The following is a 19,798-nucleotide window of genomic DNA, read 5'->3' on the forward strand; positions in this document are numbered from 1 at the left end:
CGTTACCTGTAACGCGTTACTGTAATCCGATTACTTTTTTCCCATCTCTGCTCACCAGTGCTTAGATTTACCGTAGATTTGGATGCATAAAACACAACACATACACACACATGCACACACACACACTATCCAGCTTGTAGCAACTTCTGTAGCTTGGGGGCAGAGATACCAGCTGTGAACTCTGCACTATGAATTTAAAGACAGAATTCAGCAAATTGAAGCTCAATTACTGCCATGTTGCGAGATAAATGATCCATATTCCCTCAGTCCTCTCCTTATTCACTTTTCTCTGCTCCTCTTCTTTTTAGATTCTGCCCCCCGCCTCTCCTTATGTCAATCTCTCTGTCCCTGCACCTTCTTTTGTAATCCAACAGTTTCCTCCTTTCCCCATTAGCATCTCTCTTCTCTCACACTTGTTAAAACAGTTCCCTGTTCTTCTCGCAGGAGAGAGGAGGAAGGCTAAAAATAGCTGTTCTTGAGCTTACTGTTTTTTTGTCTCTAACCTGTATTCCATACATCAGATAATATTTATCCTGAACAACAACCACTCAACATCTTTGTTCCTGACTCTTCTCTGGCACTGCAGCAACTTCCCAAACCCCCCGCCCCCGCCCCACTTCTGCCTCTTTACAGACATTTGCAGATGTGTGTGTGTTTGGAGCTGCAACATCAAAAAGTTGCCACAGACTGTTTGTGATGGAAAAATAGCTGCTAAATGGCTAAAACGATTTCTGCGCTCAGGATAAAATCAGTGTGAACTGCAAATGTAAACATGCCTTAAATGCCGCTCTGTATCAGAGCAGTTGGTACTTAAGCAGTGCAAGCATTTAAAATGTTGACAGCTGATGCCACAGGCAAAACTGTTTCTGACACCAGAAATCATGGCAGTTAACACCAATCTATACATAAATAAACGGATATACTAGGGTGAAGACAAATGAATAATCGGCTCAGATGACAGAGAAACCCCCCACTTCCCTCCCACACATACACACACATATACTGGAAGAGCAAATGGCCATCTGGCTGCTATTAAAAGCTAAACTTTTTATGTTGTTTCCTCATTAGTTCAATACTTTTTGCCAACAACACAGCGATAGGATAAAACGGGCATGGAAGAAGGGGATGAGATACATAAAACAGAAAAAGAAGAGATCAAAATGAAGAGGAAGAAAGCAGTGCATGTGATGCCACAGGGCATAAACAAACTGCTCACTGGCAAAGCTACACAGTAAAATAAACTTCCCCTCAGAAAGCGCTTTAATATCCCAAAATGCTAAAAATATTGCTGCAGCTCAGACAGCAGACAGACAGGGTTTGCCACTTTCCCGGTGTACAAAAGGCTTCAGACCGAGAAAATCTCAAGGCGCTGTTGTGTGAGCAGGACAAAATAATTCAGGAACAGGTTGTTCCCACTATCGGTTCAATCCATTTTTGTTCACCCTGGGAACAAAACTGCTGATGCAAACTATTTGAAAATAAGATAGAGTGGACAGCAGCATTTTTGAGGTCATACAATGGATATTTCATTGCTTCTTGACTTTCATTGCAACAAAAACAATGAGTATATATAGAATCCTGAATTGAAATCTGTAGGGAAATTCAATAAAATTTAACTTTCAATGAGAAAAAAAACTTTTTAGATATTATTTGGAGAAAAGTCAGCAAACATTTTAAGCAGTTTTAATCAGAACTCAGTGGTGCTTATTTAGTTTATACTTCAAAATCCCTTCTTAAATAAGATGACTGCCAAATGGTAAGAGAAGGACTTTGTTATAACTGGAACAGTCAAAGGAATCAAAAATGCAGGGAAGTCGACAAATATTGCATGCTATATGTAAGACAATAAGTCAGGTTATGTTAATGAATAATTCCACTTACCATCTTTGTCAGCTCTTCTGAAAATCTGTGAACAGAAAGCAAAACAGTGACGTCAGTAAGAGTAATTGTGTTGCAGTAATTTGCATGAGGTATAAACAGGAACACTGGATCATTTCAATTCTAAACTATTTGCAAGTCAATGCAACAAATCAATTCAAAAACAATTTCTAAACTATGGTATTCAGTGGAAGCATTACACACAAAAGAGAACAGGGCCCAGTACTGAATCCTGAGGAATGCACTGGAATTTTCCTGAAAATTACTGAAATTGCTTTAAATTAATATCAAGGTCGAGGTCATTGTGAATTCAGAAAACTAATTTCTGGTCAAAAAATCATACAACAATGATGATGAAGGTCCAGACATATTTTTATAAAAAAAATTTATGAAAAAAGGAAATAAATCATTATTTTCATTGTAACAAAATTTTGAACAAAAACTTTTTTTTGGCCAGTCTTCAATGCTGTAATCTACGTGCAAAAGATAAGACTGGGACCATGATTTCCATTTGTTCAGCTAGTGAACAGATAACATTACACGAGTCTGGAAAAAATGAATGAAAACTAAAACTCTGCTGAATTGTGGAAACATAAACAAAAGCAGTTATTCTAAAGTGAGTAAGAGAATGACTAATTCTCTCTCTGGAGCAGAATCCAGACAGCGAATAACTGGCAATAGAAATAATCAGTCTACCATTCACTGTTTTGACTTTTACTTCCAACACGGCCCTTATAGGAGAGCTCTGCAGTCCATACACTGAATCCACACAAAGGCTGAATCTGGCACACAAACACACTTTGAAATAAAACGTATCTAAAACCAGATAAGGTGCAGTGGTGTGCGATAAGGGTTTGTTAAGAGCCGCACAAGTGAAAAGTTTATTAGTGCGTAAGAAGATGAAAACATGAAGACACACAAAACGAAGTCACTGATCTGTAGCTGATTGATGATTACTTGCTGTGTGTTTGTGCATCACAATTTATAGCTTGAGTGAAAGCTCCTTCCCTATGTCAGGACTGGTACTCTCATCAGCGTTTCAGAGTGCGATATGAAGCGATCATACTGAGGAGTGCCAGAATTCAGCACAGCGACGAATTGAAAAACACAGAGGGAGATGCGGTGAGGGAGGCACAATGAAATAAGGCAGGCAAGACAGAAAAGAAGAAGACAGTATTAATAATTCCGACTGTGAGAAACATAACCAAATTTTTAAGGCACGTTTTGTTAGAAACTATAACTACTAAAACATACGGAAGGAAAAGAAAGTGATTCTGTAGGAGGAAAGTGCTTTTACTGGGAGAATAGGGACTCATTTTCAAAAGTATCCACAGCGGCTAAGAGAGACAAGAAAAGATAGATGTTAAAAGGACGTGTTATGTTCATTTCCAGCTTCATATCTTTATTCTTGACTCTGCAGTAGTTGCAACTGCATGCACAATCTTTTTAAAAATTTAATTCTAGCCTAAAGCTCCCGTGTTCAAACACTCACTAAAATAAAATGAATAGCTTTCTTTTGAATGGCTGCCCCTTAGAAATAAAAGATTGTTGGAGACTGTGCTCACAGCAAGATTTATATCCCTCAAATGAACAAATCAGGGATGGAAGCTCTCACTGATATCATATGGACCTGGGAGTAGAAAAAACTGAGTTTTCAGGGAGATCTGAAGCCTGGCTTTTGGATTACAGTGATTAGTTGCCCATAATCTGACCTCGTGATATAAAAATTTTTTGGCCATGTTTAATCTTAACTTACACCATGCATTATGTGGATGGGATTTGAATGTGTGAAGTAGGCATATTTCTTTTAATCACATTTGAGAACAGAACTGCAGAAATATTTATAAATGGTCTTCTGCAATAACCTTTGCAACTGCCAGGAAAGTTCTAGACTTACTTCATACTTTCCCCAATAACGCTTTGTGTAAATGTCAAAAGAAAGATTTCACTGTTTAAATCAGAATCTATTAAAATGGATGAGCAACCATTTTGATTTCTTCATGGTCTGGCTATTTTTGAAGCAAAAAATGACAGCCGTTCTCTGTTTCCTGGTGCTATAATGCGAGGATTTTATGCTTTTCCTTATCATATTTAGCATATTTTCTCACATTAGTTGAAATAAATGTTAATCAATCCATTATATGATTTGTAGACTTAGCGGAACAAATAATGAGTTTACAGTTAGTTGCAGCCTTAATTTTAAAGGAATCTAAATAGTGTGGTCAATAATCATGAATGCAATTTGAAAACTTGAGAAAAGGTCCCACTTTTTAGTGCACAAACTGATATATATTGCACTTACAAGCATGAGGCATGTTAAACTCTAAATAAGTGGTGCATTCACACAGCATTTGCAGCCATCTCAACAGGCCAAAGAGAAAATCATTAACTGCTGAGACGAGTGGCGTTCCAAATGACAAGCTGCTCTGCATTGTTCTGCTTTCCGGCTGCACCCTGGGGTGCACTCAACTCCACAGAAAAAGAGCCAACTCTGGAGCTACTGGAAACAAACAAGCTTGGAGAGGAGGCAAAGTGTTGCGATGAAGAGGCGGTGTGTGCGTGCGCGTTTGTGTGTTTTTGTAAAGAGTCGTAACAGAAACACAGAGTGAGAAGAAAACGAGCGACAGCAGAGGAGAGAAGATCCGGCAAAATAGAAAAAGAAGACAGAGGCAGAGGAGAGTGTTGCATCCATCTCTAACCTTATCAAGAATGTAGGTTTCTGGGCAGGGGGAGGGGCAAGAAGGATATGGAGGAAATTAGGTGAGGAGAGAAGGGAAGGAAAAGGAAGAGACAAAGGATGAAAGGAATTTAATGAATAGCGAGAAAGGTACAGTGGGGTTAAGATGCAGGCGAAGACTTGAACAGTAAAGGAAAAACAAGCAGGCTGAGGATCTAATGAGGGAAGCGCTGACCGCAGGCACATGCGCTCGTGCAGAGCAATCACTCAAACCTCTTTGGTCTCGACTTGTTCACCACAATAATAACTCTGGAGTCAATAATATTGGAAAATGAAGAAACGATTAACATTTCAAAGTTGAAGACGTTGCAGAGGGCTCAAGAGAAAATGCCAGAATGAGTTCATAGCTGATATCAGGAAGTCAGCCACTCTGAGAGAGTATGGCACATTTCTAACAGGGAGTGAGAGGGTGGAAAAAACAACAATCCAACAGGACCTTTAATCAGAAAATGAAATATGAACACATACATGCATATACAATGAAAACAAAGCTCTCCTCAAATATAGATATGACTGCAGCACAGTTTTATTGTTTGCTTGTTCACTTACAAACACTTTTACTGTAACATCTGTCTTAGCGGACAGTTGCTTGGCTCAAACTCAGCAAACTAGGTTACACCCCTCACAACATCCTTTACACACAAACACAGACAGAATGAGTTTACTAGGGTTCTAGGATACATTGGTGTACTGGTCTTGATCATAATTAGTTTTCCATGGACCCCCTTCTTTACCACCCTATCAGATTATTTAGGTCTGGGTCAGGATTTTGCAGAAGCTGAACTACTTTCTCTCTTTTTTTTTTACCCTAATAAAGCATCATCATCAGATCTCCTGGGGAAACATTTACAGCCGCCAAGATGAAAAGTAACCCAATAGTATTGATGAGTTGACCCAAATCAGCACTGCGCTAAGTGCCACTTTTAATGCAGGAAGGCTGCTCAGTTATTAGCTGTCTGATAACAGAAAGGTATTACATCAGGAGTGAGAATACTAAGCAGTGGCTGTAAGGAATGGATCAATAACAATATGGTAGTAAGACTTTCTCATGAATAATTAAATAGCAGTCATAAAATTGGTGTGAGCGTAGCTACTGCACGTTGGACTGACAGTAAAGCCAGGAGTAAAAGTAAAGCTGCCTCTCGACTATAAATGCATGACTTTTATTGGTGATGAAGAGGTGAACAAAGACGCATAAGAGAATATTGCTTAATAAGATGCAATAAAAGTACAGTGAATTTTTTGGATGGGTCATTCAGGAAAGATATGGAAACTGAGCTCAGCGCGTTGAGGCTGCTCCCGGGCTTCCACATTCATCACCAAAGTGTCAAATCTTCCGCCTACTCTACCAAGCCACGAGTATCTGCGCGTAAGTGCGCACTGCACCGGTCCGTACGCGCTGGATGTCTTCATACCCAGCAACCACCCGCCCTGCACCCGCCAAACCGGTGCATTTCCATACTCACATCCAAAATAACGGAGATGCCTCGCCGCGGTTCCGGAGCGAAGAACTGCTCCTGAGCCACGGCCACCTCCTCCTTACTGGAGGCGTACTCCCGGCTGGAGATGTTCTTGTTGTCGCTCATTTTGGTGACGATCCAGCGGACGAGCCCGTCGATTCCACCGGGCTGGGCGCCGCTGTTTCCGGACTGCGCTGCCGTTGCGGACTCGCTGTCCTGACCGGCTACGGGGTTCGGCTGCTCGCGGCTTTCTTGGGCTCGAAGTTTGGCTTGTTCTTTGTTCAGCAGTTTGTGGACTCCGTCCCTACAGTAGCGCGCTGCCTGCTCACACATCCTTTTGCTGCGGAGCGCTCATGCTGCGCTCTATGGGGGGAGAGAGAACCCCCACCCCCACCCCAGCTCCCCTCTTACATCACAGCACCCACCCCAAATCACATCCACCCCTACAGAGCTACCCTATCTACCCATACGTGCTTGTAGGCGCTGATATTTAACAGCTTTGGAGATTTAAGTGAGTTTATTACACTTTTTATTTTAGTGTTATTATCAACGCTTTCGTATTTACAAGTGCTAAAATATCTCGCCTCCACTGCTAATACTTTTCTTACAGTGTAAAAACACGGGACTATTTTTTCATGGTGTTGTAAAATAGCAAAGTTGCAGATCACTTTGAACTATCTGAATCTGACTGGAGATCGTGGCACAGTTTATTCCTTCCACAGTGACAACAGGAGGTGTGGGCCATCAGTTATGTGTGGCAATGGGTGGATCAGAGGATTTTCCTCATGGAGTAAAAAGGAGTCATTAGCGGATCAGTGTTATGTGACAGCTCTAACCTTTGGTAATGAGCGACTCCCCCAGCTTTGCCCTTTCCGCTGTACTGTTGTCTTCCCCGTAATGTACCATGTGTTTAACAGCACGCAGGGCAGTCTGGATGAATTCAGTCACATTGCAAAGTTAACAAACAGGTTATCGCGATTACCACAAGGAAGTAAAGTCAGGTATGTTATACATCTTGCCCCATCGCTGGAACATAAGAAAGGGTCAATCACTTGACACGATTGCCCCCATGTGGTAAAAAATGTGCAGTGACGTGCGTGGGCAAGTTTTATATGCAGGATGTATTGAGTTAATTATTAAATATTAACCAACAGATTTGCGACAGCTAGTTATTTAAATCACGTAAATACACAACACATTCTGGCTTGAACATTTTGGCAATTAAATGAGTAACATTCTACAGAAAAATAACAAAACATATAAACATCCAGAAATTAAGGCTTAATTTCTTAAGTGCATTCATGTTTACATCTATAGTCAATCTCTCTGCATGTGCACATGTCTCTTAATACCCTTCAGATAATAAACCCATGAGTAGGGCCTCCCGTGGCCCTCGGAGTGCCGACTGGAGATGATCAAGCTGTCTGACCATGGTCCTGGAGAGCCGTCTGGAGGAACCTCAAATGACACCAGGATTTTTTGGGTCTCTTCGAATTGAATGTTGCGACCTCTTTTGACAGTCAAATGGGAGTTGTCAGCCTAGACATGAGCAGGGTTCAAGTTACATCAAATCTGAATAAGAGACGTGTAAATGAAACATAAATTGAATCGAAACATTTTATAGATGCTGAAGATGTGAAAGCTGCATCTAAGACAAGCAGGAGCACAATTTGTCTAAACATAAGCCAGGTTGCACCACTCTGCACACTGCAATCTGTTCCAGGCTAAATTTAAATCATCTTGCTCCGTGTTGGCAATGCTGGCAATGAACTCAGTGTAAATATTTAAAGGAAATAAGCCTTAGTAAAGCATCCCTATTTTTAATAAGTGTATTGGCTGCCTGCAGGCTGTTTGTTTTAGAAGGTTGTAACCATCTTCAGCTTTGTTGATAAGACATTTTTAACTTTCACTCTTTGTTCCGATTGTCTTATAGTGCCGACTTTTGTAAATTCTACTTGCTCTTTACCAGAAGAGAGAACGTGGTGGTCTGCAGGAACACATTCTTGAAGGGGATAATGACGTTCCCAGCGGCTTTGATGCTGAACAGGCTTTGAGGTTTGGGTGGGGAGACAGAACCCTTGTAGGGGAAAGATGTATTCACCACCAATTACTGAAGACAGCCTTAGCTGGCCTCTCATTTACCCCAGCTGATAAGGCTCGAAACAGACCTCCATACTGGCCTTTGAGCCTGAAGGGAAAACTGGTAATGCGCTGACATTCTTGTCTACAATAAAGGCCGGACGGTCAGTCTGTAGGACAGAGATAACACAAGGTGTTTCCATGAGAGCAAGTAAATCAACTTTTTGTGTTGACGAATTACAGAGAGCAGATAACAAGGAAGCCTCGGTGATGAATGCTGACACTGACCACATGTACAGTACTGTTGATAGAATAAATGTACAGAAAGGGAAGAAAGGGCTATTGTTTTTCCACTTTTTACCTTGCAGCAGTACTCGGTTGTGAAGCGTGAGTAGTTGTTAAACATTACAGTGACAGAGTGGCTGCTGCCCAGCAAAGTATTGAAGTCTACAGATTGCTCTGGTGGTGGGGGCAGAGCTCTGAGTCGAAGTGGCCCAGCTCATTGCTGAACAAAGTCAGACGGGCAGTAGATTCACCTGGATGCAGAGGCATGTAATGAACAGCCAAAGAAACCTGTAAAGAAAAGACACACACACATTATGCCCGTAAGAGTCACACAGTTTTTTTTTTAATGTGATGGCAGATGTACTCATTATCTACCTTGGATTGTCCTGGCACACTGGGCTGAAGTTGGACGATGATGCCACGACATTTACACTCAGTAGTAAGGCAGGCTGTCTGGGTCAGAGGGTTCTCTACTTCAATAGTGGCCAAGGGCACCTGACAAACAGGTCTCCCCAGCTTGATGGTGGACAGGACTCCTGGAGATGTTGCCTTTGAAGATAACGAGGTAGAACAAATACTCACCTGTCTCATCATTAATGAATGTCACCCAAGGATGAAGATAAAAGGATGATGTGAGAACAAGGCTAAAAAAAATAGTTATCCAAGTCTGGATGTGTATGCTTGAGTGAACCTTGGTGTTATACTGTCCCTCTGTGTATGTTAAAAAAAAAAAAAACATGTCGTAGTCCCTCTTAGCATGGGCAGGGACATTAATAAACTTGATTTCCTTGAGGGACACTGTAGCATCTGGCTTGTCAGGCTTCATTGTCTCTAGACGAACAAGGAACCTGAGAACACAGATGAGGACACTCATGGCTCTGTTATACATCTGTTGCATAATTTGCCAGGAACTATGGATTTCTATATTAGCACCGAAAAAGCTTTGCTTAACTGGGATCCTTTCCTACACTTTACTTTTTATTTTCTACAAGAAAATTTCAACATGTAAAATTTTGTGTGTCCATCTCAGTTTAGACAACACAGTTGAAACTAGTTGGTGATTTAGCTGCTAAGGAGAGAGATATCACTTAAGAGCAGCTCAAGTGTATATAGTTCCCGACTAAGTGTTTACCCCTGGTGCCTAGAGAGCCAGTTGTGCACAGGGAGCAACACTGTGTGGTGAGTTTTAGCAGGTAGCTCATGCCCAATAGTGTTCTCTGCCACAGGAGGATCGGCAGCTCCCTGCAAGGTGTACAGCACGCCTGCCCCATCAGGAAAGGCAAAAAAGGCAGATCCCTGAGGCAAGAGAAAGGATAAACAGAGACTAATTAAATTGTTATAGTTACATAGATAGTGTTATTATCTGTAACCTTTTCGATATTAAAAAAGTATTAAATATACCCAGTTTTTCAAATAAATGATAGATTCTATTTAGATGATGGCTCTTCTACCTGGTGTGTTTTTTCCAGGAGCAGTCATAGTCATAGATCGGTAGAACTCCAATGCTTGCCCTCAATGACAGGTTTGATGGTGCAACACTGGATTGTGGGGTTGGGGACAGACAGGGTCTGTGTGTGGGAGCACTTACATTACAAGTAGTATTTGATATGTGAAGATAAACTCATTATATCATCTTGTTACATTGGATGTTGTCAGGGAGAGAAATCTGATCAAGCGTAGGGTTTTATCTCAAACACAGAAATTAATCTTTGCATTTATGATAAAATCAGATTGCCTGTAACTCATTCTCAAGATAACATAACATGAGAAATTTCCTAAAGCCTTTTCTCAGAACTACTCAGCTAATTGAAACTGACTAATAGTTTTTACAAATCCTTAAATCTGTCAGCAGCTGCTGCCTGTTCCAAATGAGCCGAATCAATGTCTCTCATTACCTGATGCTGGCCTCTAACCAGGCCCAAGTAGTCACAGTGCTGACAAGGCACCTTTTAGATTGTATTCCCTCTGGAAAAGCCTCAAAATCAATACCCAGATAACTAATCTTTTAGCTTTGCTGAGTGTAAAAAACTTTCAGTTATGCTGTTGTATCTGTGATACATTCAGAATAAAATCATCATCAACTTAAAACAGCAAATATGTTATTGTTTTCATCATATTAGTCAACACTGTACTTTTCCCTTTGGCACAAATACAGTGCAGAATGGTGAAAAAAAGAGTCAAACCTCTTTGCTAGTGGAGGCCGCGATGCAGGAGCCAGTGACACAGAGGCAAAAGTCGTTTGGAAAGGGAACCTCCATTCCTGGACAGATATATACATTAGGTGGCATGATGCATAACGCTGCAGGAAAATCCTCTGTTTTCCACTTAAACCTGTTAAGGAAAAAAGCAAACAGGCAGAAATATATGCAGCTATAATATGTGAAGCATTGTGATAACTGCAGTAACACAATATTGATGTTTCTGAGTGAAGATGTGTTTGTCACTGCTGTCTAATCTTACTGGGCACCAGTGTCACCAGTATTCATCGTAACATTCTTCTTCCTGATCTGGGAACGTTGGGACTACAGCTCCAAAGTAGCTCTCTTCTAGCTGGACTTTGACATCCTGGTAGTTTTACATGAAATAAATTAAGACTATATGATATACAGAGCTAACATTCTTGCTTATAATATAGCATATGGCATATATAGCAAGTCCTACTTTGTTATAGTATTACTGTCAACATTCAGAATTCATTAGAACTTTTCTCTTTCTGTTTTAAAGGAACTGTGTGAAAACGTACTCCCGATTAGACTTTCGACTACATGATTACAGTATCCAGGGCTGGACTGGGACAAAAAAATCAGCCCGGGCATTTTGACTAGTGACCGGCCCACCATGGTATTATAGGAAAAGCCATAAAACCTTTATAATAAACTTAAACCTACACCATCCTCCCTATTCTGGTATTCTAAACAGTACTTAGCAAAAATATAAAACAACCTAATTTATAATTACATATACCTAACTAATAGGGTTGCCAACTCCCAGCAAAAAAAGAAAAGAAAAAAAATAGGGAACCACTCCCCCACCCTCTGCCTCAAGATGCTCAATTGACAAAACCAATTTTAATTTAATGCACGTATAAAACAAATGCACAGAAATCTATTATTTTTCTCCAGTTATTAAATAGATTCAACATCTTTCTTCAGCAGAATTGCAGACTTCATAGATGGTACCTTCCCAAAGGAAAGAATACTATAACTTAGGGTATATACTAGACTTAATATTTACTGAATACAATAATGGATTTCTATACATTTTACATAATATGAAAACTTTGGTTGTAAGATTCATATAATTATTTATTAAAAGCTAGACATTTTAAATGAGAATAAGAAAGAAAAGTATTTCTTTGTGCCCCCCTCTCCCTGTTAATGCCCTACCTGCCCCCCTGGCAAAACTTTGCTAGACCCGCCCCTGCACAGTTACCAGCTGTCAGCTACCTAAAAAAGGATCCTGGTGTTATTTGTCTCTCAGAAACAGTTCATAACTTCCCTTCAACTCGTTCATGTCACCTAAAAGGTCAACCTGTTTCTCCATCACCTGTTCAGCTCTGATGATTCAGTAAGGACATCTCCTGGTTTCATCTTCATGTTCATGTTTCCCTCTCAATGGCCAATCCACCACTATTCATTTATACCGTTAAAAAAAAGAAAAGAAATAAAACCCCATCGGCCCATAAAAATGAAAAATCACGAGCGCCCACCGGGCAAGTGCCCGGTATGCCCGATGGCCAGTCCAGCCCTGACAGTATCTGTATTTAACAGGCTACCTGGCAGGAACCTTGGATGGTCAGCAGGGGGTGCAGGAGTCCTACAAACTTCAGCTCAGCAGTGAAGGGAGGAACGCGCTGATGAGGTGAGAAATGGATCTGAACAGCACATGAACCCCTGCTCAACTTCAGCGGCAGTTCACCTGCTGGACTGAAATATAGATCCTGGAAGACAGGGTGACAGGTTAAGTGTTGCTTTAGTGTCCCACTGTTTATGTGTGCGTTGTCTGTGTTGTCTGTTTGCATACCTTTTGATTAACTGGTTTATCTGTGCTGAGCATCAGGGTGCACGAAGGCTACCAGAACCACCTGCTTTTCCCCCTTTTGACCCATTTTCAGAGGACCCAGTTTCACCTTCTTTTGCCTTGGATCCTCAACTTCCAGCTAGGACATAAAGATATCAAATACATATAGATTTTGATATATTTTAAAATCAAATTATGAAGTCAAATGGAGAGGCTCAGCAGAACATAATTAAGACAGTGAGGAAGGAGAAATCTAAAAGTACAACATCAATACAGTGATCCCGTGGAAAGCTTGATGGTATTAAAACTGTATGTTTCAGGTTACGCTTCATTCATATAAATATATGTTACAATATTACCCCAAAACTTCCCTCTTAACCCAGTTTCATTAGTGGTGCATATTCAACCAACGTTACTTACTATTGCACTCATGTAGTCTTTCTCCCCTTGATCTCGATGCCTTGGCCAAGTATGTCCACCTGTTTCGTGACACAGCTGTCTAAGGTGAAGGAGGGTTTCATGATACTGACGTGGCTCACTTATCTCCATTAAACCACCAGCCGACAAAACATCTGGCTGGAAGTTCATCTGAAGGACGTCAGTGTTCTTGAACTGGCACTGGAGGCTGAGGAGTGGGAAGGCCAGGAAGTTAGTTTTAGACTGTCAAAATTTTTGAGCTCATGTATTGTTAATACATCAAAAACTGAGACCGTTAATTACAACATTAATTAATTGGGATAAGAAACAGGAAATTGAAAGACTCTATTGTTTCTGGATCCTCCAGGTGACGTAGCTTCCCTGTTGTGGGAAGCTTGGGACAAGATTATGTGACAAGTAGCTGCAGCCACTGTGAAGTGCATCAGACATCAATTATTCAGTTACTGGAATCAACTGGAAAAAAATGTGAATGTGCATATGTTCCAATTTAACCACTATCCAAATGTCATGCATTGTGTTTGCTGCCCTCTATGAAAGGAATTAAAGACCAGGAGTCGGTCCAGTCAGAAAAGGTTACCAGCTAACAAGCCAGGCAAGAGTGTGAAAACAGCAGCATTTTGAAGAGCCTTTGCTTGAAGAATCTTTAAACTCTTTAACTGTATAATTTAATGAATGAATTGTCAAAAAGTGCTCATTTGAAAGTACCTAAAAACATATTTTTGGTCCTTTTTTGTTTGTTTCTTTGTTTGGTTGCTTGTTTTTTAATTAAACTGTCACAGTGAACTGCTAAATTTGAATTGACTGACACTGAAACAGGGGAAAACCAAAGACTGGACACACCCGGTGTGCCTTTCGTCTGTGCTCCTTAACAGAAGGAGCACATGCCAGGACAATAAAAGAAGTACTTCCCAAAACTGAACTTTGTAAAGGAGAATTTAAGACTGGGTACTACAGCCTTTTATATCAAAGGTAAATGTTGGCGCATGCTTCACCTAATGAGATAAACCAAGAGAGGGATGTGCATTACAAAGAACTGCTTAGAAAGAAGAATTTGATATTGTCACAAGTGACAGGTTCAAAATGTTTGCAGCTCAGCAAATCAGAAAATAAATCATTCAAAACTTAGTTCTACTAGATAATCTATTTTTAAGGTCTCACTTGAATATGGTAACGATTACAATAAAAATGATCACCTGAAGTGTAAGGTGTTTTCCTTTTTATTCTTTTCAATAGGTAAATATACTCCAGTAACATCACACTCTGTCAGTATGAATTTTTATTTTGGACTAAATAAATGTTGCTGTTCCTTTAAAGCACATTACCTCAGTAAAAATCCACACTAGCAAATGCTCTGGTGAAAAAAAAATAGCTTCAATGCTAGCTTGTTGTGGTTTTGTAACCAACTACTGCTGCAGTGCTCTGGGAACTGTTAGTTCTAAGTTCACTTCTATAATGAATCTTGAAAACTTGGACACCAGAAAATTAAAGGCGGATTGCTCTGAAATCCCCACCTGTGATGTGTCATGTGACTGTCATGTTTTAAGTTCGCATTTAAAGGAAGCTGACTATAAATGTGGCTATGTGCTCATTTCATTTGTTTCATTACAGTGTGCTGACCTTCCCAAAGTCCAGAATTTCTTGGTGGTTGGGGACAATGTTTTTGAGGCCCCCCCTCATAGTGAAACAATGTGACTTCTCTTCACCCTCGCATATCCTCACAGGAAAGTGTGAAGGACACTACTAATGGCAACCTGCACCAAAAATTTCACAACAAAATGCTATGAGGGAGAAAACAAAGCTATCTGTATATATGAAAGTATTTGAATTTAATTAGGTTCAGTGTCATTAACCTGTCTGTTGGGGGGGCACTGTGCCAGCCATGGGCCACAAAACACATTGATGAAGGAACCACAGAGAAATGCAATGGGTCTTCCTCTCCATTCACAAGACTGACGGCCTATTCCACTTTTTGTCCTTCACAAGCACATGAGCACAATTCAAAATAACTTACAGAGTTCAATAGAATCACTCTTCAAAATAAACGTAACCAATAAAAGTAAAATAAGAAAATACTAGGAGAGCACACTGATCCCTGCATAAAATAAGGTTTAGATTTATTATGTCTGTATGTGTGTGCGGGGCTCAACTATATTTACCAACAAGCAGTTCCCCAAAGGCAAGGTGAGGTCTGCCGAGATAGGTGAGTGGTTCTCTAGCAGTGCCCACACACTGGAAGGGAACAGACAGTGATGGGTTCTCAGTCACAAAAGTCCAGAATGACTCCACTGCATCCAGCTGCTCAGCAACATATTCAAAACACATCTGCAGACAAGGACAAAGCAGATATTCATACATGACTATCACTTCAAGAAAAAGATGAGGAAGAGGTGTGAGACGAATAAAGATGAAGAAGAGCAGAGGAGTTGTGACAGAAAAAAAAAGAAAAAAAAGAGAAATAAAGATTGACTAATACAGCATACTGTGTGAGATTGGGAGAGATACAGTATATTATTAGACACAGTCATTGCTGTAGGGACTGAAGCTGTTTCACTGTGCGAATTTCTATTTTTACTTGTCTAAGGAACTTGGAAAGAAAAGCGTCTGGACTTCTTTAAGTTGCTTGAAGACGTTTCACCTCTCATCCAAGAAGCTTCTTCAGTTCTAGGGTCAAATGGTTCTGTGAAAGGGAATAGGGTGAATCAGCTGTCTATGGTTGTATGGTATTTGGAGTTATAAGTATTTATATCTCATATGTGACCATTTCTAGGTGTTAGTTTGGCATTATATTATTAGGAAAATGAATATAGTGACTTTTGATCACATACAGTTTATGATTACTATGAAAAAGTATTTGAAAACTATACACCAGCCTGGTTCCATCATGTAAAATTTCAGTCTTTCAGTCTTCTACTTTTTTGATGGTTTACCTGTGGTGAAAAGCTGATATGAGGTCCACTAGGTGTCCACTCAAACCTCACCGCCTGGTTGCTGCTGTGGTTGGCCATTGCAAAACCTTCTTGGTATTTAAAGTTTACAGTCACCAAAACTCAGCACCTCATAATTACCTGTGAAAGATAATGTGGGCATTCATGAAAGGTTACAAGCTTCTGTTTTACTAGATTACAAGACTTACAGTTCAAACGATCTCTGTCCTCCCCTCTGCTCATACCTTCTTCATCATCTTTCTGATCCATGACCTGCTGATGTTTTCCAGAGAGACGATTTCCAAATAAGTGTCTCGTTTCACTTGTATTGTGGTATCGCTCCGCTGGTTGTCCTTCACTTGCAGTGAAATTTTCACCTTGACACTCAGGTGTCTGTCAGAGCAGAAGGTGATCTGGAACTCCACCTGTTCATTAACATTCAGCGTCAGGTTGGCTCTTTGCACCACATTATGCGCTGGAGAGGAAAAATGTCAAAAATAAGAAATCGCTGTGTTTATTGTGCAACATAAAAATGGAATATTGTTTTAAAACTCAAGCCAAATGATAGGCTAAAGATAGATTCAAGTATATTTTCCATGCAATAATAGAAGTGGAAAAAAACAGAAGAAACCAAGTCAACATCAATATATTAAAATAACTTAGGTGTCAGTAAAGAAAGTATACTGGTTTAAAGTGTACAAGTGAACACTGGAATATGATGAGGCTAATTAAGAGTTTTTGTACTCTAATGATATTGTCTCCAAATTTCAGTCAGGCTTCAGGAAAAAACACAGTACTAACACTGCCACTATGAAAGTGATAAATGATATTATTGTGGCACTTGATAAGAAATTGTACTGTGCGTCACTCTTTATTGACCTCTCAAAAGCTTTTGACACTGTTGATCATGCAGTCCTAAAAAACAGACTGCTCAGCCTTGGATTGCCAGAACATGCATTAGCGTGGTTCTCAAATTATCTGAAAAATAGAACCCAGTGCATTAAACTTGAAGGTCTTTGTTCTAAATTTGTTGCTGTCCACAAGGGGGTGCCACAGGGCTCAGTTTTGGGTCCCCTTCTGTTCCTTTTATATATCAATGACTTGGGTCAAAATGTCTCAGACACAAATTTGCATTTTTATGCTGACGACACAGTTATTTACTGTTATGGATCATCTCTTGCTCAGGCCATTGAAACTTTACAGAAAGCCTTTGTTGCTTTCCAGCATTCACTTATTCAGCTAAAATTAGTTCTCAATGCTGACAAGACTAAGCTAATGTTGTTTTCCAAGTCAAAGAAGGTCCCGGAGCCTATTCCAGTGGTGTCCACCCTTGAAGGAAATGTCATAGAGATAGTTCATGAATATAAATACCTTGGTGTCTGGATTGATGACTCCTTCACCTTTAAACCACATATAGAGAGACTAGTAAAGAAACTGAGACTTAAACTTCGTTTTTTCTTCCGTAATAAACAGTGCTTTTCTTTTGCAGTAAAAAAACGTCTTGTCACTGCAACCTTTTTATCTGTGTTAGATTATGGTGACATTCTGTATATGAACGCTTCTTCTTCATGTCTTCTAATGTTGGACACGATGTATCATGCTTCCTTGAGGTTTATTACCAATTGTAAACACCTGACCCATCACTGTGATTTGTACTTAAGAGTAAAATGGCCTTCTTTGGCCATTAGAAGACAGGGGCATTGGTACACTTTTATTTACAAAGCTATGCTTGGATTGCTGCCTCCTTATATTTGTACTTTGGTCACAAGGACAAATAGTGGTTCTTACTCCTTGCGCTCAAATGATCAGCTGCTGTTGTCTGTTCCCCTTGTCCGCACAGAGCTGGGTAAGAAAGCCTTTGTCCACTCTGCGCCTTTTTCATGGAACATGTTACAGAAAGACTGGAAACTAACTGAATTGTTGTCTTTAAATGTTTTTAAAACTAAACTCAAAGGCCTACAGGCTGCCTCAATAATGTGTAATTGTTTTGTGTAATTTTAACTTTGTTTGTTCGTATGTATTTGTCTTGAAATGTGCTGCCTCTTGGCCAGGACTCCCTTGAAAAAGAGGTCTTTGATCTCAACGGGACATTCCTGGTTAAATAAAGGTTAAATAAAATAAAAACAAAATTAATTACTATTATAGGTTTTTCACATAGAAAGGCTTACCCACTAGTTTTCAGTGCATTTGTTGAACTAAAATAAGATTAAATTTGATCTAAAGTGTTGCAAATAGTTCAGTTCAGATCACCATTAGATGATACTGAGCAGGCAAACTTCACGGTCTAAAATGTTGGTGATTCAGTGAACAGGGTTGTATTAAAACTGTTTCAGCTTTGTTTTCAGAAAGCCAAAGTAAAATGACTGTAAAAACACACGGTTTTCATAGGCTGGCTTCTTTACTGTGCTGTTGCTACTCTGAATAATGTACCACAGTGAACAGGCCTTAATTCTGAACCTCAGTAATAACACTAACAATACTTAATGGGAAGGGAACAAGGCACAAATTAAAGTAATATTAACCTCTTTATTTGTGCATGAGCTCCTATTAATTAATTAAATGAAGAGGAGATGCAGTTTATTGTAGGCAGATTCGAGCTTTACCTGAGGGAAGCTGTGTGGAGTTAATGGAGATGTTATTACTCCCAAGACCAGCTTTGAGGTTGAACACACCATGTTTATCCAGCATGTCAATCTGGACCTACACACAATTTCAGAAAGTACATTTATTCACAAAAGTCTACCAAGCCTGTGTTACGCTCATGAGTGTGTTGTAAAGATTTCATGTATTTATATCTTGGTTTTCTTGTATTTAAAGCAAGTAAACAGATAAAAAAAAATTGTAAGAACTGAACTCATCTCATCTCACCTCACCTCGCACATTTCCATTATTTAACAGCACCAGAGACAGTGTATGTCTACACCCAACAAGTACCCAGCCTGAAGTGCAACACTGGGCCTCCTTCAGTGTTCCTCAGAGCTGGCCGTACCGCACAAACACTGGTGCCTTATCCTAGAAGCTCAAACTGCAGCACCCTGTTCCTAATGGTGGGTGTCATTCTGAATGCAGCAGAGTAAAGAAAGCATGAAGTCAGCAGGAGCAAACAAGAGATGCTACTACTAAGTAAGAGAGTGCCAAGAGAGGTGACTATCCATAGGAAGAGTAAAGACAACACCACAGTAGCAGTCACATAGTTGTTTACCTGCTACTTTCCTCCACTTGGGCCTCAAACACAGCACTGTGTAAGTGCTGTGTTTGAGGTGTGAAGGTAACAACAGCAAAGGCGTACCACTGGCTGGGAAAGCTCAGTGTTGTTGTAGGCATATCACACACCTCGATTTGTCCAATTAACTAAAAAATACATTATCTTTTAGATGATTTGATCACATTTCTTTATACTGTACCACAATGAGAGATAGTCCTGTAAACATTTATCCATGAGACTTTAAATGCCTCACCTTGGGCCCAACACTTTTGATGGCTAAGATGAGCACACAGGGAAACTTGCTGCTGTTGGCGAGTTTGAAGCAAGCTTGGCTGGTTTGAATTTTGTTGAAGGTAAATCTGTTTTCATCCTGTACAAAGATGGATTCAGCATTGCAAAACTGCTCAGAGGAAAGCTGGCTACTTCTGGGGCACAGATGGTTTTCCTCAAGGATGGAGGCCATGTCTAACACTATGCCTGGAAACAAAAAGCGAAAACAGAGATAAATTATCCGTTAAAGCAACAGTAGTCAAAGAGCAATGAGCTTAAATTCATTGTCAAATACCATTTTCATTCACTTTTACTTTTGATGTAGAGCCCTTTAAATCCGCCTGCAGTGAGCATAGAACTGACTCTGGTCAAGTTCACCAATCAATTGAGAATTGATTGGTGAAAATGTTTGGTTACCAGGCTAACGGTGGTTCCTTGAAAAATGAGCACTGTGTTGTCAGAAGGAATTTGCATATTTTAATGAGACACTGAGGAAGCTTTC

At 40.1% G+C, this 19,798-nt stretch overlaps 2 protein-coding genes across 2 annotated transcripts in view; both read right to left on the bottom strand.

The window, feature by feature from the left end:
• The window catches only part of necab2 (N-terminal EF-hand calcium binding protein 2), a 154,804-nt gene extending 148,396 nt beyond the window's left edge, over window positions 1-6,408 (bottom strand). Inside the window, exons 1-2 of the mRNA XM_085358600.1 lie at window positions 6,082-6,408; window positions 1,882-1,906 (exon numbers count right to left, since the gene is read on the bottom strand). Coding sequence (XP_085214726.1) covers window positions 1,882-1,906; window positions 6,082-6,408 — 352 coding nt within the window. The remainder of the gene's footprint in view (window positions 1-1,881; window positions 1,907-6,081) is intronic.
• A 984-nt stretch (window positions 6,409-7,392) lies between these two features.
• The window catches only part of hydin (HYDIN axonemal central pair apparatus protein), a 60,667-nt gene continuing 48,261 nt past the window's right edge, over window positions 7,393-19,798 (bottom strand). Inside the window, 29 exon segments of the mRNA XM_085357132.1 lie at window positions 7,393-7,614; window positions 8,042-8,140; window positions 8,142-8,324; window positions 8,516-8,640; window positions 8,643-8,727; window positions 8,815-8,991; window positions 8,993-9,047; window positions 9,132-9,287; window positions 9,572-9,742; window positions 9,899-9,935; window positions 9,938-10,022; window positions 10,623-10,770; window positions 10,900-10,958; window positions 10,960-11,004; window positions 12,215-12,379; window positions 12,463-12,508; window positions 12,510-12,598; window positions 12,888-12,969; window positions 12,971-13,119; window positions 15,058-15,219; window positions 15,825-15,930; window positions 15,932-15,962; window positions 16,067-16,090; window positions 16,093-16,296; window positions 18,425-18,521; window positions 18,690-18,755; window positions 18,757-18,880; window positions 19,024-19,172; window positions 19,280-19,503. Coding sequence (XP_085213258.1) covers window positions 7,393-7,614; window positions 8,042-8,140; window positions 8,142-8,324; window positions 8,516-8,640; window positions 8,643-8,727; window positions 8,815-8,991; window positions 8,993-9,047; window positions 9,132-9,287; window positions 9,572-9,742; window positions 9,899-9,935; window positions 9,938-10,022; window positions 10,623-10,770; window positions 10,900-10,958; window positions 10,960-11,004; window positions 12,215-12,379; window positions 12,463-12,508; window positions 12,510-12,598; window positions 12,888-12,969; window positions 12,971-13,119; window positions 15,058-15,219; window positions 15,825-15,930; window positions 15,932-15,962; window positions 16,067-16,090; window positions 16,093-16,296; window positions 18,425-18,521; window positions 18,690-18,755; window positions 18,757-18,880; window positions 19,024-19,172; window positions 19,280-19,503 — 3,365 coding nt within the window.

This window comes from Diplotaxodon limnothrissa, linkage group LG7 (genome assembly GCF_057381915.1).
Source record: "Diplotaxodon limnothrissa isolate DT_005_m linkage group LG7, D_limnothrissa_male_GT1.1, whole genome shotgun sequence".
NCBI classification, from domain to species: Eukaryota; Metazoa; Chordata; class Actinopteri; order Cichliformes; family Cichlidae; genus Diplotaxodon; species Diplotaxodon limnothrissa.